The sequence below is a fragment of the Semicossyphus pulcher genome, unplaced genomic scaffold (assembly GCF_022749685.1).
Source record: "Semicossyphus pulcher isolate SPU_LCO1_2020_fin unplaced genomic scaffold, fSemPul1.0.p SCAF_2, whole genome shotgun sequence".
NCBI classification, from domain to species: Eukaryota; Metazoa; Chordata; class Actinopteri; order Labriformes; family Labridae; genus Semicossyphus; species Semicossyphus pulcher.
The window spans coordinates 16,978,008-17,005,088 of record NW_027211693.1 but is presented as its reverse complement, the minus strand read 5'-3'; the positions used below and the strand labels follow the sequence as shown (position 1 = coordinate 17,005,088).

At 44.6% G+C, this 27,081-nt stretch overlaps 1 protein-coding gene across 4 annotated transcripts in view; it reads right to left on the bottom strand.

Moving 5' to 3' along the window:
* dlg3 (discs, large homolog 3 (Drosophila)) overlaps positions 1-27,081 on the bottom strand; it is a 68,203-nt gene that overhangs the window by 9,382 nt on the left and 31,740 nt on the right. For 2 of the 4 annotated variants that reach the window (XM_069669979.1, XM_069669981.1), the window contains exons 3-14: positions 26,845-26,895; positions 25,469-25,593; positions 24,929-25,098; positions 24,559-24,695; positions 22,432-22,576; positions 18,696-18,840; positions 12,402-12,558; positions 11,918-12,020; positions 5,093-5,207; positions 841-1,017; positions 655-730; positions 26-125 (exon numbers count right to left, since the gene is read on the bottom strand). In XM_069669979.1, coding sequence (XP_069526080.1) covers positions 26-125; positions 655-730; positions 841-1,017; positions 5,093-5,207; positions 11,918-12,020; positions 12,402-12,558; positions 18,696-18,840; positions 22,432-22,576; positions 24,559-24,695; positions 24,929-25,098; positions 25,469-25,593; positions 26,845-26,895 — 1,501 coding nt within the window. The remainder of the gene's footprint in view (positions 1-25; positions 126-654; positions 731-840; positions 1,018-5,092; positions 5,208-11,917; positions 12,021-12,401; positions 12,559-18,695; positions 18,841-22,431; positions 22,577-24,558; positions 24,696-24,928; positions 25,099-25,468; positions 25,594-26,844; positions 26,896-27,081) is intronic. The other 2 variants (XM_069669980.1, XM_069669982.1) reach the window with 1 other exon arrangement.

The window sequence follows — 27,081 nt, the reverse complement described above, 5'->3', positions numbered from 1 at the left end:
CCTCGATCACACAGCTGGTACTCACGTTCAGACTCCACCAACTCCTGCACAATATTCTCCTTGCTCTTGTAAAACGGGAACTTGCGTGAGAGGTTGAAGCTTTTTTTGCGCTTTACTTTGACTGGCTGCTTGTCGATTTGTGGAGTGAGGGGGAGGGGGGAGGAGGGGGGCAATGACAGGGTGAAAACAAAAACAGAATGGGTTTCAATGAGGGTACTCAACGCCCATGCAAAAAGGAACAAATGAAATGAAACAATACTCGTCAAATAATGAAAATGAGAAGCAGGTAATGGGTGGAAATGAAGGTCTTAACATGTAGCATTTGCATTGAATTTACTCAGATTGCATTATAGAGGATACAGAAAACATTACATCTGATTTACACTTCTGCACTAACATCTGACAAACGTGCAGACATTTTAAAAAGTGCACATTTCTTAATATCACAGGTTACAGAGAGCGCTCATCTCCGTGGAGCTTCTGTGTAATCTATACAGTAATATGAGCGCTTTTTGTGCTCGCTCCAGTGAGCAGGTGCTGGTCTCTTTCCCACACTCGGGGGGAAGTAGGCCATCTCCCTGGGAGCCCAGCAGCAGCTCTGAAGACAGCCTCTCTGGCACCGGGGCAGGGAGCAGCTGGTCCCTCTACACTTACCCTGTTCGATTCAATCATGCCTGTCCTGGCGTGGAACTTGACTGTTTTTAACCTGGCCCGCTCCTTCTTCTCCACTCTGGGAAAAAAGACAAAAGGGGAGGGATAAGTTTAGGCTGAGCATGAAAGGTATCGGCTGCATCAGCTTCGTCGGACATTAGCGCGCTAGCAAATTAAAATTAAGCGTACCTTTTCTTGCTCGGAATGACCCCAATCTGCTCACTCTCTCCATGTGGCGTGACCAGCCTCGCCTGCCACCACTCGTCGTCAGAAGCGTTTATGACATGGAGGATATCACCGTAAGAGAAGCTCAGGCCTTGGCTGGGCAGGCAGCTGTCCCTTGTTCGATCATAGTCAAACAAAGCCCTGTAAAAACAAAGGGTTCAGTTACACTCCTTCCTTCCTTTTATCTCAAATTTGTGTGCAGTCACTCACTCATGTGCCAAGATCAAATGACTCTGCGTCCACACCTGGCACAGAATAAAAGGGGATAAATAAAGTTGTCTGAGTCTGAACGGCTGCTATGAATTTCCTGCTCCACGTGATCGGTCTTTGTCACTTTTATTCTCACTTTTAAGAGGATATTCAAACACTTAAGAGATGTTCAAGGTATGTAGGTGTCTACTGTGCCAACCAGGAGAGGGCCCCTTCTTCTAAGCTAGCGAGAAGACGCCCCAACAGCCTGGCAGGTTTCTAAAGCGATTGCAAAATCCACATTATTTCAAGCAGTTACATTGTTAGCTCGCTACCCGCAGCATGCATGCACTATGTCAAAGATCAGAGGACTGGAAGCAGATGGTCAGCGTCGTAGCGCCGCAGGGCGCAACAGAAAAAAACATAACATGCAAACATAAGGTGGAGGAATGTCTCCTCTTCTTCTGGACGACACGTAAAGCATGGCATTGTTAAGTTGACATTTCTGACTGCTGTTGCCACATACTTTCCACCACCAACACATACTGTTTATGGTCTGTCTGGGCGCGCCACTACCTTGTCAGACAGGTAAGCCCACAGCCTCTTCCTCAAGGTATTCATACCTGTTTTACAGACTGAAACTTAACTTGACCTACAAGCCTATAGCTACGGGACATAAAGCATGCTGCAGTGGACAGACGTGTAGGGGCTGAAATATGCTACATATTGGTGAAAGATTTCTGCCCACGTATTCCTGCCAACTGTTAACTTTAAAAAACACAGCACTGCTGAAACTGTCATGATGCAATCTGGTTGAAGCTTTTCTGTCAGTGTGCTCAACAGGAAAGATTTCAAGTAAGCTGAAAGGCGATAGTCGAGCTCAAAGCCTTAACCATGTTAAAGCACCTTGACACACTCGCATAGTGTATTAGAAAGAGTGGGAGCACATGTGACTCTGTGTTTTTTTCTTTCAGAACACCTTAAAGGCTTAACGCCTCCACATTCCAGAGGCTGGGAGGACATGGCGGCTCCTGCATCAGCCGGCTAACTAGACAGCTTTCCCAACATAACTGTGGGCTTAGTCACCCGCTCAGGAGCAGGCTAGGCTCTACATGCCTCGTGGGAGCTGGTCTATAAGAGAGGCATGATTCAGACTAACACTTCTCTCTCTGAAGAGGGCGGCCAATGAGATAACACCTGTACACTTTTGATGCATCTCCATGTTCACATAGCGGCCATTTTCTTATGACATCACAGTCAGGGTGGGAAGCTCAAATGATGTTTACGTCGCACTGCTCTGTTCAAGGCTGTGATGCATATATACGTAGGGAATGTGACAAACCTGATTATTAAACTGCTACTTGATTCTTCACCAACTGAAAAGATAGTGGATAGTGAAAATCCGGAGGACATCATGCCGTGTTTCAAGACCACAACCGCTATATTTTACACATGCGGCTGACGCTGCATTGTTTTCACTGAACCTGAATGCTCCACCGTGAAGCCAGCGCTAACGGGAGAGGGGACTTCCTGTGATCTCTCAAAAAATAAAGGCAGTTTTATTTCTGATGAAAGTGTTCTTTTTTTTTTAAAATCATGTCCTGCCTCATGCATGGCTCGCCTAAAACAAACGTGTCTGACACGACAATCTCCTGTTGTGTGATATAATTGTGAAAGGGCAACTCTGGAAATTGTCCTGACCTGAGCTAGCGAAGCTTTTTGGAAGACAGTCAGATCACCTGTGAGGTTTTTCTCTGGCAGGAAACCTGCGGCAGGGCGCTGAGGAGCACTTCATTCACGCGTCTTTGATTAACTGTTTCTTTCTTTGACAATAATATCTTGACGACAGGTCACCACTCAAAATGCGCTGTGTGAAAACGTCAGCAACGGCACCATGATGCCTATTTGAAAGTTTATTATCAATATAGTTACAATACTGTTTCTGCAATTGAGTCTGTGTAAAAATCTTGATTTGTTAAGTTACTAGCTACTTTTTTTTTTTATCAATGTAGTAAAAAGTCATATATTTCCCTCTGAAATGTTGCCGAGTAGAAGCAGGAAGTTGCATAAAATGTATAAAATAAAAAGTGTAGAACTTGAGTTGTGTACTTTTCCACCACTGCCTGCCTCCTTTCGCCACACTTCACACCCCTCTCCGCTTTCATCCCCCTCTTCGAATGTTGTATGTAATTAATTTTATTTTAACCACTTTTGTAAATTGGGTTATTAATTTTCTTTAATTCACATAATTGACATTTTTACCAAATTATTAGAAATAACAGAAAATACATAGATTTCTGTCAAATAAGGTAACACAGACTTACTGCCTCTATTGTATGGGATCAATTATGCCACTGTGTGTCACAGCCCCCCAAAGGCCCATTCTGAGGCAGGAGAAGCCCTGATCACATGTCAGGTCAGATTTTTACTATTCAGTCACTTTTCAGTCCCTGATCATTCGATAAGAGATGATATGATAACAATGTTCGCTACTTCCTCTTATCGTTTAACAGTTTAACCATTTCATTGATATCATAACTGCTAGATTGAGTGACACAACACGGTATGAAGGTGTAAATCTTTAGCTAACAGTTATGATAGCAAGAAATTTGCTGAATGCTGTTGTCTGAGGTTAGCTAAAGGCCAATGTCCGTCAGGATTTTTACTATCCACCTCCTCAGTTACAGATCACTGTAGAAGGTGATAAAAAACCAGCTAGATTCTGGACAATTTTACAAATATCAAGCTTGAACATGATTAAAGCATTTGAGCTTCCCACCCCGAGTGCAACGTCAGAGGACAACAGCCGCTGTGTGTATCGTCACTGCCATTAAATCACCCTAGTAATGTAGCTCAGTTTAGTTTAGCTTAGTTTAAAGGGCCAGTTCACCGATTTTCAACCTCAGTCCTATCATGCTATTATGGGGAGCTAATGCCAATATGGTAGGAAAAAAAAAGCAATTTCGCCTTGTGCCTTTGGAGGACGCTATCTGCTTTTCCAATGGGCCGTGGAAAACCTCCGCCAGACAACGTAAAACGCGTCATCTGGCGGAGGCCAGGGAGCTCGCTAAACTACACTTCCTCAATCCAGGACGCCCGCCTCCGATGTCTGCAGTGTTTAAAAAAACACATATCGTAAAATGTAATCATTTGTCCCGTTAGGTGCCTTGAAACACTGCCTGTTCTCCTGTTTTCCCTCCCAGACATTCCACATTTATAACAATCCAATGGTATATTCTCGCCGATTTCGGATTCTGTACCGCTCTGAGACTTTGCCTGCTGCGTCTCTTGCTTGGCCGTTCCTTTCAGAGGGAGGGGCGCAATGCACGCTGGGTGATGTAGGAATGTAGAATGGGCAAAACCACAAGATGTTTGTACAACTTTCTCCACAGCTATGGCGCCAATTTCAAATATTATTGCTTCTAGCAATATAACAGCTTTGACTGACAGTGGCTTTTTCCAGGGGAGAATTCCTCCTTTAAGTTTACGTTAGGGGCATTAGTGCTTCAGTAGAAATACAGTTACATCACACACCTTTCACCTTGACCCCTGTGAGTCCTTTGTGACTCGCTGCATTTATGTGAGCAGAAGGACACCACCTGTTTTAATTCCTAAATGAGCCTCTGTCCAGACTGGCAAGCGGCCCACAGTGTCATAACACAGGTCACATCGACAAGCCCCACAGTCAATCTACATTACACAAAGTAGAGTCAATGTCAAGCGTGGCATCAAAACAACAACAGGGGTTGTCTGTCCATCAGCCTTTTGATGTTTATTAAAAGTACCAACCCGAAGCCCTAAATCAAATGTCACCATACCAAGAGATGAGCGGTAAGTTTCTTGTTTCATCAGATGATCCGTGCAGTATATGTCCTGCTGTTGTAACTAACAACATGTGCGTTCAGGCTTTAGTCTCCCCCGCAGGCAGGTAGAGGTTTATTATGCAAGAGAGGCTATTTTGACTACAGGTCTTAGAATTTGATGTTGTGAGTGCAAGCATGACCGTGTATGTGTGCGACTGCTTTACCTGACGTAGAGGGAGCGTTTCTCACTGGTGCGCAGGGAGCCTGATCCTGAGCTCATGCTGCTGTTCATCATCTGCTCCCTCAGGTCGTGGATCTTGGACTCAAAGCGACTGTACTCTGCATTGGAAGAAACAGACAAAGCAAACTGTGTCAACTCAACAGCACTCTAAAAAAAGGTCCTCGAGCATGTTCTACCCCTCTGGCTTTTAGGGTTAAAGTTTTATTGACCATGTTGAATAAAGCGCTGGACGTGCCCTCACTAGAATATTGTCTCATTTAGCGCCGCAGTGAGCCGGAGTGAACAGAGGAAAGGTTCAGCGGATCCTTAGGCTGATTAATGACCCCCGGAACAGATGGTTTATCACAGATCTGCCTTACACATCCAGTAATGTCTCATGTCAGGTAATTAATTATACAGATTAATTAAGTTCAACATGGGCTCTTTAGTGTGGTTAAAAAAAATGGAAGACCTCCAACAATTTCCAATGCATGACCATTTGTCATCGGTGTGTAAATCCAGTTGCTGCTCAGGAGCGCAGGGATGATGTATGAATCCACCTGGACCTCGTCATTAACAATGCTCTCATTAGCCTGCTGTGCCCGGCGTCCTCTGTGCCCAGGCTGCTGGAACGAGCCAGGCCACCGCAGCACACGGTTAGATAAACAGGCCAGCAGATGCAGCTAGAAAAACAAGTTGGCTAGGTGGCTCATGTGATCGCACAAAAAGAAGAGGCTCTCGACCACAGAAAGAGCTGCATCAATTTGTCATATGTGTGAGTTTTGACAGTTTTATAGTTTAAACTGCTGATGAAAGGAAAGTTAGTGCAGTTTAATGAATATTTGTAGTTAATGTTTATACTTCAGCTGTAAAGGAGAGAGTAGAATGACGTGCTCATGTGAACTATTGCTCTAATGACAACATATCTGTGTCTTTATCATCATTGGCCTATAAAAGAACATGTAGAGAATAATCTCCACATTTACTGTAATGCCTTTAAGAGGTTGACTCCCACCTTACAGCTCAATGTCCATATCTGGCAACACTTCCTGTAACGTTAACAACAAGAGATCAAAGTCTGCATCGTGTCGAACAAGCCTACAAGCAGCCTTGAAAAACAAACAGCCATGCCTACAAAGACATTTTAGCCGAAGTCAGTCCCAGCTCCCGGAACATTCTGGGCAGGTGCAAAAACAAGATTCACGTTGTTGAACTCTAACCCCCCGCCGAAACCTAAAGGGGATTCAAAGCAAACAGAGAACCCGCCCCAGGCCTCCTGCCAGCTCCCCACCCTGATCTCTGCTCAAAGGGTTAACAATACAACACGGTGACGCTGCAAGGTGAGGTAACCAGACACCGCCTGACTGCCTGTAACCAAGAGCAACGTCGTAGCACTCCTAGAACGGGGACAGCACACGCGGAAACAGCCATTCAGACTCGTCCACTTGGCTCTCAGGCACAGGAGGTACGAGAAAGGCAGGCTGGGAGAGGAGGGGTCGAGGGACTAGACAAAGAGTCGCTAAAGAGACAGAGCTGTCTTAATGCCCTGCGTCACAATACCACCAACCTGAAGGGCTGGCTGAGAGCTGTGCTGCTGAGAAAGGGCTGTTAGAAGCACAGGTGGAAGCTAAATGCTCTGCTTGTTCACATTCCTAAAGTCCAAATTACTCATCTAAATACTGTGGAGGATAAAGAGGAAGAGCACCAAACTACAATCCGCTTTAAGCCTCTGTTCCAATCACAAACTAAACCATAACTCGCTACCGTATTTACCTTCTTGATGTACACAACATCTGTGTAACACAGCAGGAAAACACGTTAAAATCAAATCTCTCAAAACACACTAATCTATCTGCAGCTCTTTTGTAATGAAGTGGTTTTCCAGGTATTTCAAAGTCATTATAGGAAGTATCCACCTGTTACACAAACAAAGGAAGGATACTCCCACTACTTAAATAGAACAGAATCAGGATACATGATCACAACAGTATCAAAGGAGCACAACAAATTATACCGACACGGAAGTTCTGTTTGGAGCACATGGGGCAACAGTACAGTCCAGATATCTGGCCACATCAGTCATTTATTAATGAATGAAAAAGGGTGCTGCTGTGGCCTTTGGGTTATGTCGCTGATTAGAGGTGCACTTCACCGATCTTGATATCAGTTATCAGTCTGATATTGACCCAAATAGCTCAATAGGTTATTGGGGACATTGGGGCAGATACTAAGACAATCTATTTAAATTAAATCTGCTTACATCTACGTGTGAGGTCCCCGTCAAGCATCAGCAGCATGTCAGGTGGCTCAATGCTCAGGAAGACCCCAGTCTCTCTCACAGCATGTGTTGACCACTAGCATCAGATCGATACTGGGTATCTGCATCTTTTTCTGACCTGCATGTCTTTCCCTCATCTCTTCTCCCGGTCATCTCGCTTCTATCATTTATCTAATAAGAACATCAATTAAGAGAATATAGCCTAAACTTGTATAATGCAAATTGCATGTCCCCCTATTAAATGAAATAAAAAGAGTAATACCATCAATCAGAATTGCTGCTCCTGCTCTGTCTCTTAAAAACACAATTCTGCACACATCATCATCTGTATTGGATACATCACATATTTGATGGACATGCAGGGAGCTCAAAAGGAAGCACTAAAATCTTACCTAACCTATTTACAGATGAATGAAAGGCTTCAGCCACCATACTTATATAATGTAGACAAAGGCTGGGAAACCTGATTAATCCGATGACCCTTACAGTAAGTGTTAGTGTGCTTATTTAAGAACCCAGTCAAGAATGACTCATATGTACCAAGTCGATTACTAAATTCTTAACCAGTCCAGGTCTTAATCCAACATCAATTACTCATTAACATCTCTACTTACAAACACAGCTTTTAAATACTGCGAAACTGGAGTCCACAACAGTAAAACTCTGACCCTTAAAGCACTTAATACACCAGAGCAAGCCTGTATTTTTAGGAGTGACCCACAGGATGAAAAGACGGCTAATAGAAACTGGGACTATTCTGTATCTCTCACTCCCACTGCGTGTCCTCATTAGTCGTACAGCTTTTTTATTTTGGGGGACGGTCGCTTCTCTTTTGATCCAGTTATGCAACACAGCAGGCATGTACATGTAATGTGAGAGTGTGTTATGTTCTGCGGGAGAGTGGAGCCAGTGCAGACACAAATCCTGTCCCCAATGTAATATACTGCTGGAGGAGCATGTAGACCCTGCTTAAACTGCTTCCATAAAAACTTCTGTATTGCGCCCGGGTTTGAGTTCTGTGAGGGCAAATGGAGTTTAACACTTCCTCCTCGGCCCTCCTCCCTTTTCCTACACGCGAAGATTTAAGTGTAATTATACTCCTTGATGGAGGGGCAAGGCAGCGTGTGGAAATACACCCTTCACTTCCACTCCTTCAAGATGAATGTCAGTTTAAGACTTGGTGTCGCACCAGTAAGCCAGGAGGGCTCCTGATGCAGCCTGTGTGCTCTGTTGTGCTGGGCTTCCATCAGGACCATCAGGACCCTCGGGCCCCGGCCCCTGAGGATACTCTCGAAAGCAGTTTGCCCTGCTTAAACAAGAATTCACCCCAACGACTGACTCTCCTTGTCCACCTCACCAGGGGTTCCTCCTGCTCCAAACTCAACACAAACATGTCACACACTGCTTTAGGATGCCAGCAGAATTACAGCCAACAGATCTCAGGTCAGCAGAGGCGACGCAGGAAGTCAATCATTTGCCAGCCCTCGACTTGTGTGTGTTTGGAGTAGTTACGCATTGTGCACAAACAGATAACTGTCCTTCACGGGGTTACAAAGGGGGCGCAGAGCTGAAAGCATGGTTTGCTATGGAAAACAAAGGTTCCCTTCAACTAACCACATCATTATTCAAGATGCTGCTTGATTGGTCTGGCACGAGAGACATCGACTCACATGGACAAGAATGAAGCTTTATAATCAGTATTTTGTAACACAAGGAAAAACTATGCCACAATATTGTCAGGTTTGATCCCAGCATGTGTCTTTCTGTAGCTAAAGTACCTGCCAATTTACTGATCCTGTTCCGGCTCAACTTCAATGACCTTGGAGAGTTATGGGACATTTCAGGCTTGTGTTTTATTAAAAGAAAAGGGAATATAGAGAGAAGGAGCAAGCTACAACTTATGCCCCTTCACATTCCTGTCATAGTCCAACCTGAAAAGTCAGCCTAGATCTGAAGCTCGCAATATCCTTTCTATTGTTGTTATAGCATTATTGGAGCATGCTCAGGTACACATGCTAAGAATTGAAAAAACCCACAAGTGCATGTGCAAAAGTACCAGTAACTTCTTAGACAGCCACTGTAACAAAGAACAGGTGGTGCCTTTTTCTGAAGTAAAAGCTATGTAAGTTAGAAAACATATAACTCCAGGACTAGTCAGCATGAAAATAGACTGTCTGTCAGAGAGTATTACGTCCAAAGTCCACTGTGGCAGTGACATACAGGATAATATAAATGTTAAGAGGTGAGTTCACAGGTTAGGTCACTGTTTTAAGGCACCACAACCAGGCTGACACACACACACCTGTTTGACCACACCTCTGTGTCCCCACCTAAAGGTTTAGGTTACATAAGGACAGTAAAGCAGGGGTTTAAAGTGCCTAAATCAATCCTGTTGCATATGAATTGCAACATAAAGATACTTCAACTGACTGAGAGCAGGTAAACAAGGGATATTTTAACAAATAAATGGCAGAAAACCAGATAAACACAGATTCCAGATAATGACAGGGGTTTACCACTGAAGTAGCTGTATTAACAGCACAGTAGGGGTGAGGCTATCACATGTCTGCCACTGTAACTTATTAATTTCAAGCCTTATCAAGACAGCCATTTTCTACTGTGAGAGAGTTAATTCTTGCGCTTTGGTGGCTCAGAGCAAACAGACACCCAAGTTACACTGTCCTACTGGAGTGAAACTAACCTACAGGTTAACTCTAGGAAGAGCAGCAAACGACCTCTGTACAGTAGCAGTCCAGACAAACCTGTTCTGCAAAGATAGGTCTCACACAGTCTGTTCCTGTTTCAATGTGTCATTATCTACTGCTTCCTCGTCTCACCTCGATTAATTGAAACCGTGGATATTATTTCGCTGTCGCAGCCGGTAGTTTCTTCATCCAGCCATTAGGGAGTTCATGCGGCTTCTTCTGCTCTGCTGCTGTTGTATTATTCGAGCCCATCCCCCATCCGCTCAGGCTGGTACACAGATACAAAGTTTGAAGTTTTTTTCGTTTTCCACCCTCAGTTTGAACCCTTTTACACTTTCCTCTGGTGTCGGAAAGGAAATATAGGTCCGCTTAGTCTCGTCTTTCCATCGCTGTGCGGGTTTTGAGTCCACGAACAGCGGCTGCTCACAGGAGTTTGAACAGGGAAGGACAGCAGCGGTTCGTTTGCCCGCCTTGCAGTTGGCTCAACACTTCAGCCTGCTAACACAAGTGCCGCCCCTAAACCTGAATACAGCCTGCGTGCCCTCATTTGCTGCAAGTTCCTCTCACATCTACCGCCAGGTAGATATGAGGTTTCATTGTAACGTTATAAAAGTACTCCAATGATTAAGTGTCGCATTTCTCTTAAACTTGAAACGGAAACAGGGTAACATTTATTGAAGTCAAAGCCCCAGAAACCGAGATATCCTCGCTTTTATCACCTTGTGTGAGCCTCCAAAAACCTGGGATCCTACATATCCCACAATGCAACAGTTCCTTTCACTGCCCACGTCTTTTAAAGGTATAGTTAATCATTTTGGGAATTGCGCTTTTCTGCTTTATAGACGAGAGTTAGATAAGAATGTTGAATCCACTGTTTATGAGAAATGAAGGCAGCTATCGCAAGCAGCAGGTTAGCTTAGCTTAACCTCATTCTGGAAATGAGCAAACAGCTAACAAAAAAAAGTGTCAACTAGCACAACTAAACCTAAACATGGGATCTTGTCTGTTTAATCCAATAAAAACAAATACGTGAATAACCAACCAGTCGTGTTTTTTGTGCCAGATTATTTCCTGAAGTGTTGTTGTCAACTGTAGGTTGCCAGGCAACCAACAGATACTCTTAAGTCATCATTTGAAGGACACAGGCTACACGGATGCAGCCTCTGAATTGAGACACAGCAAATGTCCATTTAACATTTTTATTTTTTAAAGATAAAAGGAAAAAAACATTTATATTGTTTTTGATGTGAGCTGAGGATTATGTTGCCCCTCAACAGACACCAGGCCAGTTGTTTCTTGTTTTGATTCTTTGTGGTAAAATAAACTAGCATTCTGCAAGCTGTAACTTCACAACTGTCAATTAGTACTCTAGGCCACAAAGCGAATATTTTCCCAAATAGCCAATACAATTCCTTTTAATGTGATGCCTCTAACAATTACTGTAGGTTTTCTTTTATTAGTTTATAGACTTCAAGCCAAAGCTGAGATGACCATGATGACATCATCTGGGTAATTATAGAACACAACCTCCAAAGCCACAGAAAACATTTCAGAAACTCTCTTCCCCCTCAGATTTTGATGTGTAAAATCAGCATAGTGTCTAATTAATATACCTCAACTTTTGTGCAACGCCAACCTGCTTAACAAGTTAATGTTGTCACCATGTCTTGTGAATGGATAATTGTACTGTACATTGTGTTTTTTTTAATAAAAAAAACCCCTGTGTTTCACCCAATGGAAACAAATTATTCAAGCATAAAAACTAACTCTTTAACACCAGTTCAAGACCCATTTTGGCACCATATCATGAAGTATTCATGTGTGATATGAGACAGAACAGCCTCACCTTCAGGCCTGTACTGAGCGATGATGGTGACAGTCTGTCCGGCTCTCTTCAGTGCTGCAGCCGCCTGCTCATGCGTGGCATTCCTCAGGTTCACTCCATTCACCTGCAAACAAACCAGGCGGACAAAAAAATCTTTTAGCAAGAAAACCCAGATTATGTCCTGAAGGTGTGCAACTTGTATAGGTATGAAGATCTGTAGAGGAAACAAGTGTAGCAGGATGGAACCCTATCCTCAAGCTGGATGGTTTTTATCCGGATCTAATGTTAGTCTGGCTAGGCTTTCTCTGAATTGTTATTAAGTTAATGTCTTACTCAAGGACATTTCAGAAGGGCAGATGTTTGCTTGCTTTCTAAACACCAGGCTATCTTAACACCATCATCATTATTCTAACAACAGGAGTGAGTTGGCTACAAATCTCTAAATACTGCCTCAAACGTGTCACCGTTGTTGATGAGGGCAAACTTGATGTTGACAGGTACTGACCGAGAGAATCCTGTCGCCCCTCCTCAGCTCGCCGCTCAGGTCAGCCGGCCCTCCTGCCAGGATGAAGGATACGAAGATGCCTTCTCCGTCCTCCCCGCCGACGATGTTGAAGCCCAGGCCTGTGGAGCCCTTGTGCAGCAACACCTTCCTCGGCTCCCTGCCAAACAGAGGGACAGCGTCAGGGTGAAGGGCAGGACAGAGAGTGTATAGAGGAGAGGGACAGAGGGATAAATAAGACCAAAACTGAAATAGAAGTAGCATAAACAGAGGCGTAGACGGAGGCCGTTTCATCCAACAGCCACCTTCTAATGTTTTATTTCCAGATACATTTGAAAAGGGGCTTCTTTAAATAGAACAGTAACATCTACTCTCACACCACTAACACAATGATGAACACACAATGGTAATCACGCACTAATCATAATGCTAATAAAGATAACTTGCTTCCACTGCTAACACTTGTGCTAATAGATTCAATTAAACAAGCTGCAACACGACTGGCTCAAAATGCCTTTTATCTATACAACTTTCTTTTTTGCATGGAAAGCTCATCAAAATGTACACGTGTACACATTTAAACACCCACTCGTAATAATGCACGCAGACACAATGCGCCACCTCCTGCTCGACAGACCCTCTGAAGCTCTGCTTTAGCTTTAGCCCGCTATGACTCATCCTCGGGCATGCTGTTCAGACTGCCTCAGTTTTAAGATGCTACAGAGGCCAAAAAAACGCTGCTGTGGTCCAGCAGAAACCCTCTGAGATCACACTTCACAGGAATGCAAAACACACACACTCACTCTAGGAAGCCCAACGCACACATGCACACATACTTAACATATAAACGGACACATAAACATACATGCATGCACGGACAGTAGGTATAAGCACACACAGAGAGGCACACAGTTTCCTCTCTTTATAAAAAACACTGCATGGTTCCCATTAGTGGTCTCCTCAGCCTGCGGTCGACAGGAACAATTCCTGCTCGATCCCTAATGGCAGCACGCTAACTTGCTGTTCAGACCATTTTCCCATCGACAGGAGCAGAATCTTCATCCCAGACTCTGAGAATCAAACTCATGACTGACTGGAAAAAGCTGTGATTACTCCTCTTAAAGAAATTTAGAGCAATTGAACGGCCTAAATAGTAAAACTGCTGGAGAAAGTTTAACCAAGCTGTTAAACTGTATTCATTTGAAATTAACTCAAGTTAGATGCAGTCTTTTTTTGGAAGACCGCTAACGAGGATCGATCATTAGCAACATATTGACTGCTGGTCTGCAGGCGTCTTTACAAGTAGTGTTTCTACAAGGCAGACTCAAGACAATTGTTCTGACAAAGCACGAGACATTGTCTCCCTTTTTGTTTTTTCCACATTATTTTAGATCTTTTTAGTACCACAGATAACAAAAAAGCAAATATAAAAAAAATGGCTTGAGGCAAATGTCTTTAAATATGCTGGAACCACTCGCTGACTTGCCTTCAAACAAGTCAGGCTTAAAATAACCTCGCTTTCCATCTTGAGCTTTTCATCCCAGCTCGACACACAGGCACACACATCTCCATGGTTACCTTACAATCCAGAACCGGTGCTTGCTTCTGAAAGAGCATTTCCTAACAGAGCGTTCAGGCAGCGACATGGAGGATGAGATGTTGACTGTGAACATGGTGGCTATGGCACATCGCTCAGCTCAGCGTCTCTCCTCGACCCCTCGTTTCTATCTGGCCTTCGACTGAGAGAGGAGCCGCAGTCCTTGAAGCTCCTGTGTTACAGGCCTGGTGTTCCCTATCTCATCCCTGTGTGTGCTGTGATGGGAAGCAGCTCCTCTTTGGGCTGTCACAAACAGCTCTCTCCCCATCATCACCAGCAAGGCAAGACTTAACACTTAACCCTAACGCTCCCACGTGAATCATATTTTCATATTGTCCCCCTCACTCACATCCGGAATAACCAAATCAGTGTCGCATCTAAAGCGAAGGCGGATGTGTTGACCTGGAGGTTATCCAAGTTTCACACCGTGCTGTCCCCTCGTCTCTGCTCTGATGCAGCTTCGGGTCCAGCCCCCCCCCCCCCTTCAAGTACAGCACAGCAGCATTCCTGTCTGTCGGCCCAGTCCTCTGGAGACTAGGCAGACACATTCCCAGAAGCTCCTTGCTAATTTGTCAGAGTGTAAACAAACTGAAAAAGCGCTTGAACGCAACTTTCAGGCCTTTGATTTGACGCCTCCATCGTCTGCACAAACTGGAAGCTTGATGTCTTAACTGGAAAATAATGTACTGTGGAATATGTGGACACATATAGTTAGGCCTGCGTCTTTATATTATCTCACAGTTTTTCCATTGGGTGTGTATCACCTGGTCATTTTTAATAGAAAACAGGAGTGAATTCCTACAGTTTGAAATGCAGGGATCAAGTCCTCCTCCCTGTCACAAGACCTGCCTCTCCTCTCCCTCCCTCCCTCCCTCCCTCCCCCCCCCTTTTGCCTTTTCATCCATGCCAGGAATGTAAACAGTTATAAAGCTTTTCTCTCTGCCCCGGCCATTTTTCCTTTTTCTTTCGTTCAGACCCCCCCCCCCCCCGAACCCCACTCCCACAGCTATATTTTCCCCGTCTGCTTTTGGCCGAGGCTGTCGCAGCTCAATCCTAAAGCTGTGAATGGATATCTGGGCTGTGGGGTTCAGCGGGTCATGCTGCCCTGGACTCGGCCCAGTAATTGGCTCTGCTTGGCTGATTAATGGTGGACACTGCAGATGGACGCCATTTCCCACAGACAGACACTACCTCTCGCTGCACTTTATCTCTCCCTCTCTCCCAGAATGGATCACAACGGCTTATGTATAGAGGCGTGCGCTGATAAAATTAAAATGCTGCTTTATCTCTGTCTGCTGGTTTGCTGCTTAAATTTCACCCATACGTTCTCTCTTCTTCACGCCGTGCTATTTTTTAACTTGACATGGGGAACAATTTATTCACAGCTAAGGTGATGGACTATTTAAGATATTTCATGCTATTCATTGTGACTAAGAATAAAACTGGAGCAATGAATGATTAACACCTGCGTACTCAGCTGAATCTGCTGTGATTACGTTTATGTTAAACTCCTGTTTGCTGCTGCAGCTTTTAAAGAACACAAAGCAAAGGTCAGAGTCTTCCTCCTTATTAATGGCTGAATTCTTGCGCTGACCAGTCAAAGGTTTTGTGTGTGTGCGTGAGTGTGTGCGAGACACATGTAGTTACTGATTAGCTCACCTGCTGCTGCAGTACACAGGCTTCTGTACACACCAGCCTCCCCTGAACAAAGCAGCCTAACTAGGAGCATTGTCGTGCATATCTAACAACTGCAGCCCTGATAGGAGCAGCAGCTTGTTTAGTGATTATGCACACTGTCACCACTGCACACAACGTATGTTTACACCCAACATGCACAGAGGTTTTTATCTCTTATCAGGGTGCAACGTGGTCTGAGACAAGGGAGGTATGTACAGTAACGACGTCTCTGCAGAAGAAGGGGGTAATATCAGATGGAGAAAGGGGGAGGGGGTGTCGAGGGATGTGACTGCGATGACTCCACCGAGGGGGAGGTGCAGATGGGCAGAGGGCCGACACACAAGCTCTGACTCACTCCTCACAACCAGCCTGCTCCACTTCTGCGGAGGCCTGTGCTTACTACAGCATCCGTCTAAAATAACCCCTCCCTGCTCCCAGCCAATGGGTGATCTGCTGGGGCTGGATGGAGGTGTCTGCTATCAGACTGTCAGTCTGATGGAGACGGACGCTTATGTGCTGTGATTCAGAATCAAGCCAGCCATGAGAGACAATTCAAAGAGCATCCACTAGGGGCAAACAGGTGCATGCATGATCACAGTATGTAAGCACCGTTGATTTACGAGTCGTCTGCCGTGCTGGATGTATCCCCACAGGTCTGTGTGCATAACAACTCTGCATTGCGCTTGTGTATGTGCATGTGTGACCATATGTGTCAGCACATTATGAGCGACTGTCTCAGTGTACAGTATGTGTGTGTGATTGGTGCTGGCAGCATGGGTGACAAGAAGGGGTAAGACCCGGGTGCATGGCCTGGTTTTCCCAGCATGCAGATGAATCATGACAGCTGCAGGACTGTCTGCTGCTACCGGTCTGCTGGCCCGTACCGGATCACGCTCTTACTGCCCGTTACATTTATGGAAACAGCAAGGCTCAGTGTTTATATTTACATACATGGAGCAGCAGGCAAAACATTCCAACGGCGCTGAGCAGAGTGTCTACAGTCGGCCCTCACATCCTCACGCACTGTCTTTTCTTTTCAACAGCACAACCTGCCTTTAGTTTGAGCAAAACAGCAGGACCACTCTCACTCTCTGACACACCAACAAAGGTAAACACATATTGGCGTCGGTGATAGCACATATGGAACACAATATAAGCTACGTTCAGCACAAACACATTACATAAAAGCAATGGTTCACGCACAAAAACATCAAGGCATTCATCCATGAGCTGATGCACAACGGACAGGACTGCAGATGAAATGAAATTACTAAGTGTAACAAAATCAACAGCAGGAGGCCCTTTGAACACTTGATAACGCCAAACACTGAACAAACACACACTATCATGTATATTCTTCTCTGCACCAGTGAAAGTAGCTTGGCCTGAGATAGAGGCTGAGTTTTATGGAAGCCTCCTGACAGATGGAATAGAGCAGCTTGTGGGAGCATGAAGCCCTTTCGGCTGCTCTCCTGTGGAGATGTGTTTGTGAAGAGCAGGTATGACTCCATTTTAAACTGCACTAAACAGGTCCCTATTGTCTTTGATTCATAGATGTGAGCAGATTAGTAGAAAATTGATGGATGAATAATTACAGCAGGGTAGACCTTTTGAAATATTAAAAGTAGAGCAAAAAACAAACAACAGACATGCACAAAGGGCAAGAAATAATAAGCTAATTCCTTGCGTAACACAATCCGCCTCTACGGTCAATTTTCTGTAATGGAGTTTAGTTCTCAGCATAATTCATAAGAAATGATGAAAGATTCAATAGTAGCTGAATATGAGTCAAATAGTGTGCGTTTCATACAGACAGAAAAAGCAGCAACAGAGTTAAAGCAACACACAAAGCAGTTCAGGAGACACGAGGGGAGGAAACATGTACATGCAAACACAGAGACAGGAAGCTACAGCAAAGTATGAAACTACTTGAAAGTACAAACTCTCCATCTCTTCTTCCGGCTGCCGTTATCTCCACTCCTTCTACTCCTTCTGCTTTTTGTCATTTGAGCAGAAATGTAACCTAGCATGTTACAGCTGAGGCAGGTAGCCTCCATCCCTCTCTCACCCTACTCCTGTCTGCCTCCAGATCAAGAGCTACACAGAGGAGGGTTAGCTAAGCAAGGCGTGATGGACTAGGTTAGTACCTGCCAGAGAAGGGGGGTGGACCTTGGCACAAAGGAGCAGGGGAAGGACAGAAGCCTCTGTAGAGGGCCTGGGGCCCCTTGCTGTCCCCAGGTTTGTGGATGACACTGTAAATAGGTTCAGCCCTGCTGTGGGGGTACAGGAATCACAGTGAACGGGACAAGTGTAGGACACAAATAAAGCACACAAACCAACAAAGATGCGACAAAAGCACATACAAGTCATGTAGACAGCTTGTACAAGGACATAACAGGGCCACATAACAAACACTCACCCGGTAACACATGCACTCCACAGCACAGCACACACACACACACGCAAAAACGCCTGCATGCAGTCACACACACACACGCACACGCAGGGGGAATACAGCCTCCTCCCCAGAGCTGTGGGTTAAGATGACTCAAGGCCTCGTGGGACACTCCAATCAAGCCTCTATGAATGCTACTTCTGATCCAGTACTTGGATAGGAGGTCAAAGGTTAAAACACAGTCATAACAAGTACGAGAAGTGACAAGCAGCCTTTCTGCAAAGTATGTGGTCAGCACACGGCCACGACACAGTCTAGCTTTAACATAGGATGCACCACCAGGACCCCGGTCAGCTGAAAACTCTCAATATTGTCTTTTTAATGCATCACTTCAACAGGTTGATCTGTATTTCTGTATCGTTAACCACAACAGGGCAACGCAGTTAAACAGCAACAAAATGGAGGCTGCTAGAACAAAGAGAAACCATGCAAAACTCAAAAGCTTTAGCTGATTTCCACAAGCATCTACTCTACTGTATGTGCTATAATAATACAGACACACACTCATAGAGCCGGTATGAGTGTTACGTATGAGAATCATTCATGGAGAAACAGGTCTGTAACCTACCTTGTGAAGTCTTCCTCCCCCAGCATGTGGCGGGGGACTGGCGAGTACCTGGACGGGGTGACCTGGGGAGGCGGGTACACCGGCTTGGGCTCCATCGCCCCCATGTAGTTGTGGCTGACGTGGTTGTCTACCATGGTTGGGAAGGCTGGAGGGAGGGCCAGGCCAATAGGGGGAAAGAAAGAATGATTACAAAAAAGGCACAAGAGGAACACTGCAAAAGACAGGGAACTTCTTTATTAACCTAGAGAAAATCTGACCCATAGGTTTTGCCCTTTTAGCCACGTTATGCCTGGCCCACAAATATTTGTGAGAGACCCAACACATGACGATATATAATCATAGATTGATGTTTGGAGAGCAACGATTACGCCAAAACAGCACACCACACGCTAACAGATTCATTCACCAGACAACCAGAGTCCCGACTCTCAAAACTGGAATTCTCGCACAACTCCTGTGGTCAAACGAGACTTCAGAAAAAAAACATGGCGGATGACGGGCAGGAATTGGTGATGAAAGTTTTTGGACTGAAAATTCAGGAAGAAAAAAGAACAAACTGTGGATCAAGTGGTGGAGACGGCATGCACATGGACTGCACGTTACTTCATGCTTCACGTTTGCTTTTGTCACCATGGCGGCGGCTGTTGTGCTTGCTTCTTCAGTAAGCTTGCTTCCCCATTGGCTATTAGATCGTTCCACGTGACAATCCACAGACTGCGTGTCGGAAGGGGGGAATCAGACCCAAATTCGGCCTGATTATCTTGTAGTGTGAACCCCGCTTTAGCTGCACAGCTCTGTGGGTGGCATTGTACTAAGCTGCTTCTTTGATCTAGACTGAAATATCTCAGCAACTATTGGATGGGTGCTTCTAACTCATTTGTAATGTTAAAGTTTGTTTACCAAAGTAACTGCTGCGTGTGGGGATGCAGTGAAGGTGGTTTTAAATAAAGTCAGATGGGGCAATTGGCCGGATGCTCCGACAAACTGTGGTTGTGGAACTGTTTAGTAAGATAAACTAAACTACTTTAGTTTGGAGGTACAGAAAAAAACATCTGTTCACCGGAAATGTTGGTTCAGGTGCATGCAGACAACTATGGCTAGCACAGTTCAACTAGAAAAGTTGTTGGGTAAGTTGTTCTTATCCAGTCTTACTTTTTTATAGAAATGTGTCCACCTTTCCAGATCTCAGGACTTAGCTTAGTCATTTTAATGACATAAATTTCAATTAGCGTGTTGATCAAAGTATATATATCAGACTTTGGTTGTATGAAAACAGAATTACTGTCATTAAGGACGTTGGCTAGGCCTTTATTCGCTTGTCTCTGTTGGATTTCCATTGTAAGCTTTACACTATAAGCTACTTGCACTGTCTGATATGTTGAACTCTTTTTACCTCAGAAGCAAAATTGGGAAAATGTTTCCTACAAAGTTTGTGTAGTCCTTGTGTGTGCATGCAAAATCCAGATCACAAGCATAAAAAAACAACTATTATTTCTGTGTATTAACATTCCTGATGAGGCAGCTGAGCACGATGAAACAAGCGTTTCAAATCCACATCATGTGACCACGGGACACTGTTAGTGGGGGGGTAAGTCTGCATCACGGGCTTGCTTAAACCCTGACATCTGCAGAATATACAGGAGTACACAAAAAGCCTTTGATAGTCCCCCTTCTAATACTAAATCACTGTTGTGTGGAAATCTGAGATGCTGCAACTCAAGATCGTGGGCTCTCATGAGCAGGTGGGATGTGAGAAACCAACCACACTCAGTGGGAGGCAGAGAACTGCGCTTGTTGTTTCTGTGGGTAGGTTCGTGTGTATGTGTGTGTGTGTGTGTGTGTGTGTGTGTGTGTGTGTACAAGCAGTCACTATATTCACTATGTGGGTGTGTGGGCATAGCAGTTTTGGGGAGAGAACAGTGATCCAACTTCAAAATTCAAGCAGGCCTACTGTAACATCTCTGAAAGAGATAAAAAGATGATGCGTGCAGAACGCTCTAACATGGACCTTCACTTATAAATCTCCTGTTTCCTTACGTCAAACACATATATATACACCTGTAGTTCGTAGCTGGACACTTATGGATTAGTGAATAGAAGATGTATTTTCCAACTATAACAGTTTGTGCATTGAGACATACATATGCATACAGTTTAAAGTTAAAAATAAGCTTGAAGTAATATTATTGAAGATTTTTGTCTGTTAAGTCTCTATCCATTGCAGAATGAGGTAGCACAATGGTGATTGAGCCTATGGCCCACTTTGCCTTTGCATTTGCAGCATTACAGACCGTGTGTCTGGTGCGACTTTCGTGGAAAAAATCTTAAGCCGCGCCCAGTTAGTGACGCGTTTCCATCACCCAGCAGTGGTTGGTCTGCCAGAAAAGGTTGGCGGAGCTAAGCGGCTGCTTTTCCGGTCTCTGCAAGTGTTGCGAGTAAACAGTAATCTACTATGGCTGAACAAACAAAGAAAAGATCGATGACTACAGATACAACTTCAACAATAAGTGAAAATTCAATAAAAAAGGGACAAATTCGACGCTCAGATGAAGGCAAACAGTCTAAAAAGGAAAGCGACCGTCAGCGAGGAAAATCAAGGAGCCAACTGTGGATGTCACACATGCAACTGTCTCCCCCTTTTACACTGTCCCTTCAAGGCGGGATTGTTACGCCTCTGTTACGTTTCCTCTTCTATGTAAAACGCACAGAGGCGTAATGGTTGGGTGAAGTTGTTCCACCTCTGAGCCGGCATCGGAGGTAGTAACAGAGGCGAAATGGCAGACTGCAGAGCCGGCAGGGCAGAACAGCGCCGTGTGTGTTTTTGAAGCACGCGCGTTTGTTTACACCTCGCACACGTTTTGCTTCCGCAACGCCGAAACGCTATGTAAAAACACACACTGGGGCAGCTTAACACTGGCGTTGCTTGGTCCAATGTAAAATGACAAAGGCTGCATAACGGCGGAGCTTCGTCACGGCGCTGAGGCAGAAGCGCAGCGTAAAAAGGGCTAGTGTGTGGATACCTGGGAAGTGTGCTCCCGCAATTACCATTTATCGCCAAAGAGAACGAAAGAGAGATCTTTTGAGATTACAAATTTAAAAAGGTATACACATACAGGAATTAACATTTGCATATAGATAATAAAATTTGACTGTGACTTTGGCACAGTCCATCCATCCATTTTCTACACCGCTTATCCTGTTCAGGGTTGCAGGAGGGCTGGAGCCTTTCCCAGCTGTCATTGGGCGAGAGGTGGGGTACACCCTTGACTGATCGCCAGTCAATCACAGGGCTGACACCTAGAGACGGACAACCTTTCACGCTCACACTCACACCTAAAGGCCAATTACAGTCCCCAAATAAACCACAGAGCATGTCACGCATTCATGGGGAGAACATGCAAACTCCATACAGGCTCCCTATATCCAAACCAGGTTTCGAGACCAGGAACCTTCTAGCTGTGAGGCTTCAGCGCTAACCACTGCAGCACCGTGCAGCCCAGTATGGTAGAGTTCATCGCTAAAACCCCTATATACTTTATATTTTAGGGATGAACTGTACTGCGGTCCAGGTGACTTTTTAACAACTAGTTAACAATAAATTTGAACTCCTGTCTATAACCTCATTTTGACCATTCCACCCGATGCATATTTATATGTCTTAAATACACATTTTTAACCCTTGACATCTGCACTCTGACCAGGACGCTAGGAACAACAAGAACAGGTAGATACGTACTGCTGGAGTAGTCTGGAGGGGCGTACATGTCGTTGAGATGCACAGGTCCGGGCTTGGCCACTTTAAGGTAAACCATATCAGAGGTGTTCTTCAGCGCAGCCACTGCCTCCTCATGACGCACGTCCTGCAGCACGATGTTGTTCACCTGAGTGCGATGATTATCAAGACAAGAGAGGGGGATGAGTCCTTGTATCAACACCTGAACACCTCGTGTCTTTGCTGCACTGTGACAACATCAGCCATCACACCAGCCAACACAATAATGAATCATAGCTTGAAGGTATTATGAGATTTCATAACATTTCAGCAGCACAGTGAAAGGTTGGTGTGCTGTGTGGTGCTAACAGAGGTCAAAAGCAGTAGGTAGAGGTTCTGAAGAAGCTCTGGATTTCTTCAGTTTCTCTTTTAAGATCCAAATCCCTGCAAATATGCTGTCAATCTAAAGTTATTCAACACCACGTCTTTTGGCAGCTCGGTGAAAACGAAAGCATTATGCTCTTTGTAAATAAGTAACAGTATTTGTGATCTACGATTTGAATGAGGTAAAATATTACTGCCTAGATCTCGATCAATCTAGTTTGACACCTTAAGCAGGGTACTGTTAGTTTGTGTCAAACATTAAACAGTCTGCATGTTTTCACTTCACAGTAGGACCAACAAATTCTCTCTACAGCCTTTCTAGTATTTAGACATTTTACAGCCTCAGTAATGCCTGAATTTGTACTCCAAAACAGTCAACACATTAATGGGGTTTTGTAATTTAATCATAGCAGTTTGGAAAAATGATCTTACAAATGCAGCTGCAGAAATAAGATTAACCAAACACACACAAAAGAGATTGAGAAAAATATTGAGTCATAAAATGTGGGTAAATATTAAGTGTAGATGGATTTACAAGAACAGAATTTGATTCTTGCACAACATTTACTTTTCTTCATAATTAAGTTAGTTTCATGGGCCTCTAATGAGGCCATCAATCACAATTCAATTAGTTCTTTATTAAAAGCAGGTTCACTGGGAAGCTCAAGCTTATAAACAGCATGTTAGAAACAGGCAATATGCTGGATGTGACTAATTCATGATGTAGAGTTTGCCTGATCGGATGTCATTTCCAGTATTAACTAATCTAAATATCCAGACTTTAAAAACTATTTTACTGGTTCTGTATTTTTTATGTAAAAGTAATAATCTGGAAGATTTTAATGTAAATAAATGTCTGTTAAGTCACTATCTATCGCCGAATGAGGTATAACAATGGTGATTGAGCCTATGGCCCACTGATGAAAGCCTTTGCATTTGCAGTATTACAGACTGGGTGTCTGTGGCCACATTCGCGGAAAAAATCATAAGCAGCGCCCAGTTAGTGACGCGTTTTCCATCACCCAGCAGAGGTTGGTCTGCCAGAGAGGGTAGGCGGAGCTAAGCGGCTGAACAAATTCGACGCTCAGATGAAGGCAAAGGTCTAAAAAGGAAAGCGACCGTCAGCGAGGAAAATCAAGAGTTACAACTGTGGACGTCACACATGCGACACTGTCTGGATATCTGGGAAGTGGGCTCCCACAATTACAGATTATCGCTATAGGTGATGCCAAAGAGAACAAAACTGAGATCTTGGAGATTATAACTTTAAAGTCTAAAATAATCAGCAAAACAACAACATGTCTGTTAATGTACATTTGATTAATGAGAGCTCAGTTAAAACAGAGTCTTATCATTTGCAGTATTTTTACAAACTCTGTAGCTATCAGTGATTTTCCTTCTGGTAAATGTAATATTTTCTTATGCTTTTTCTTACATTCTTATGCCCAGCTCACCAGACTTTTTATTATTATATACGTCACGACTGGCAGTTTATAAATCATGCACAAAGTCATAAACGCTGATGTGTGTCGTCTGTCTCGCTTAGCTTCCAATGACAGGATGAGGCAACCAACCAGATAACGTAATGCACTCAACATGTCCCATAAACAGTCATCTGCACACACAGGCCTGTCTGGCTGCAGCAATACGTGCTTCAGCTCTAACAACGAGCGATGAAACTCCTCACTGAGTGCATTAACACCTCGAATGAATTCATTTGGATTCGAACACTCAATATGTGACTGAGTCAGAGAGAGAGGCTCATACAGCTAGCAGGCGGTCTCCGGTCTGCAGCCGTCCATCTTTCTGGGCAGCTCCTCCTTCTATGATCTTGGTTATATAGATGCTGTTGTCTCCTGGGATGTGTTGGTTGCCGATCCCTCCGGCGATGCTGAACCCAAGCCCTGGTTGAATAATACACAGAAAGTCAATAAGTGCACATTTTAACACATATTCAGATACATTTCCACGTCATGAGCTGCCTACTACATGCTAAAGAGGTCATTTCTTTACATATATTCACGCTAAAGTGAAGTGTTTGTCTGTATTTCCAAATGAAATGTCAATTTATCCTGAATTGCATGCATGTTTAAGAGGTCTTTATGTTTGTGTGTGATAAGTGGGATGTGTCCCTGACCTTTGGGCCCCTTCAGCAGGTTAACCTCCAGAATCGTCTCAGGTGGAGCCTGCCTCCGTCGGACCAGCAGCCGCACCACTGGCCCCGCCTCCTTCAGGGCTTCCACCGCCCGGCTGTGCACCACCTCGGACACGTCCACATCGTTCACACGCAGCACGCAGTCATTCACCCTGTAAGGAAGTTAAATGCTCAATAGAAATCACACACACACACACCATCCTGTCAGTCAACAGATAACAGCGATGGAGGTAATTCACTGTACACAGGCAGGGGGAGACTCGATGTAATCAGAAACCTCCAAAGCACATAAAGCAGCGCCGCATATTATAATCTTTGCATGTTTGCTTTTCCAGTGAATCATAATTTTGAGGAAACACAGAGAGGTGGAGAAGCTCTGCCTCCCACTCAGCACTGCCAGGCAGGACACACAGCTGTATCAAAGTAGGGAGAACAGAGGTAAGAGTGGAGAGAGGAGAAGAAGGACAGTATGAGGTGAAGAGGAGGAGTTGGGGGTCACATGGTAAAGAGAGGGGAACTCACCCCAGCCTTCCATCCATAGCAGCTGCTCCTCCGGGGATGATCTTGGTGATGAAGATCCCCGGATCATCAGGAATGTGGGGATTGTCTATTCCTCCGGCGATGCTAAAGCCCAGGCCGGAGTTCCCCTGCACACAGGTTATGATTGGCACTTTCAGTAGGGTACAATAAAACACACACACTTAGATGTAAGTGATGGAGCCAATGTGGGCTCAAGGTCAGCACTGTATGGCTCTTAAGTGTATTGGTATCTCACAGGATCACGTGAGTGATGCAAACTGCTCCTGGGATTTCTGACGTCCATTTTTGAGGACACGTGTGTGTGCGTGTGTGTGTGTGTGTGTCCTTGCATGTGACGAATGATAATGGCATGTTTTCCATTAGAAGAGGGCACTTCATTGAAAATGTCACGCGTATTCTATCAACCCACAGAGTGGCGTCGATGTTAGAAAAGCCCTGCGTGCACAGAAAAGTGGATTTATGATGTAAAGTGACGATGAGAGCAGAAGTGTCATTTCTATTGCATGATGCAGAGCTTCTCGCTCTCTGCAGGAGACAGACGCTACAATAGTCCCGTCTCTCCTGCCCCTGAAATGACAGAGGACCCATTTGGATCCAGCGGGTCCGGACGCACTGCTGCATCTGACAGCCGTGGCCACAGAGACAGGCAGCAAACAAGACAGCTGAGAAAAGACCTCACTTTATTATTTTCTATAATTAATGAGCAACAGTCGCAACAAATTAGGACAGAGGGAGTCTGAGGCCTCCCAGTGTGCTGCTCTAGAGCCGAGAGGAGTGCACTGGGCCTCACCGCCAAATGCTACACACCCACAGACCTTTAAAAGTGTGACTTTTGGTGGCTTATTTAAGCTTTCTGCATGCAGAGATGCCTCTTAGACTGGAAGGGGCAGAGAGAGACTGTGCATCCATCAGGGGTTTGGAGGTGCATCTATATGTGGGTGGAATAATGAGAGCAGAAACATATAGCGCTGCCACTACAGGCCAAATCGGCGCTGACAAGTGCGGCGCTGCCTGCTGAACAATTGAACAGGAGAGCACTTTACATTTCTGGCGTCTGCTGATGACATGTGCATCAGGATTATGTAAAAAGCTACGCCTCAGTGCCGTTACTCTGTGCTCACACTCACAGGAGACATCACATATTACCCCTGCAGTGATGTAATAGCTGTAGCTTCACCAACACACAGCATCATATATGATTCTTATAACAGAGATTATTTAAGGGGGGGGTTCATGTTCTTAAAGCTGACTGAGCAAAGGCTGAGCTTCTTACCACCACCTAGTGGGGAGAAATCCATCCATCATGCAGAGAACACATTAAACAGGAGTGTGCGGAACAAGCAAGGGTTAAAACTCACCCTCTCTAAGATGATCTCCTCGTATTTATACATCCCATCACTGCCATTTACCTGTCAAAAGAAAAGCATAACAGTTAGTGACATCGCCGAGCTTGAATCCTGTCATTTTCTTAGAACAAAGTAGGAAGCATGCAAATGTTTCAGCTAAATCCTTCACTATATAACACAGAGGATGTGCAGACCGAGCACAGAGAGCCGTGGAGAATGGGATTATTGACAAAATATACAAAAGAGACA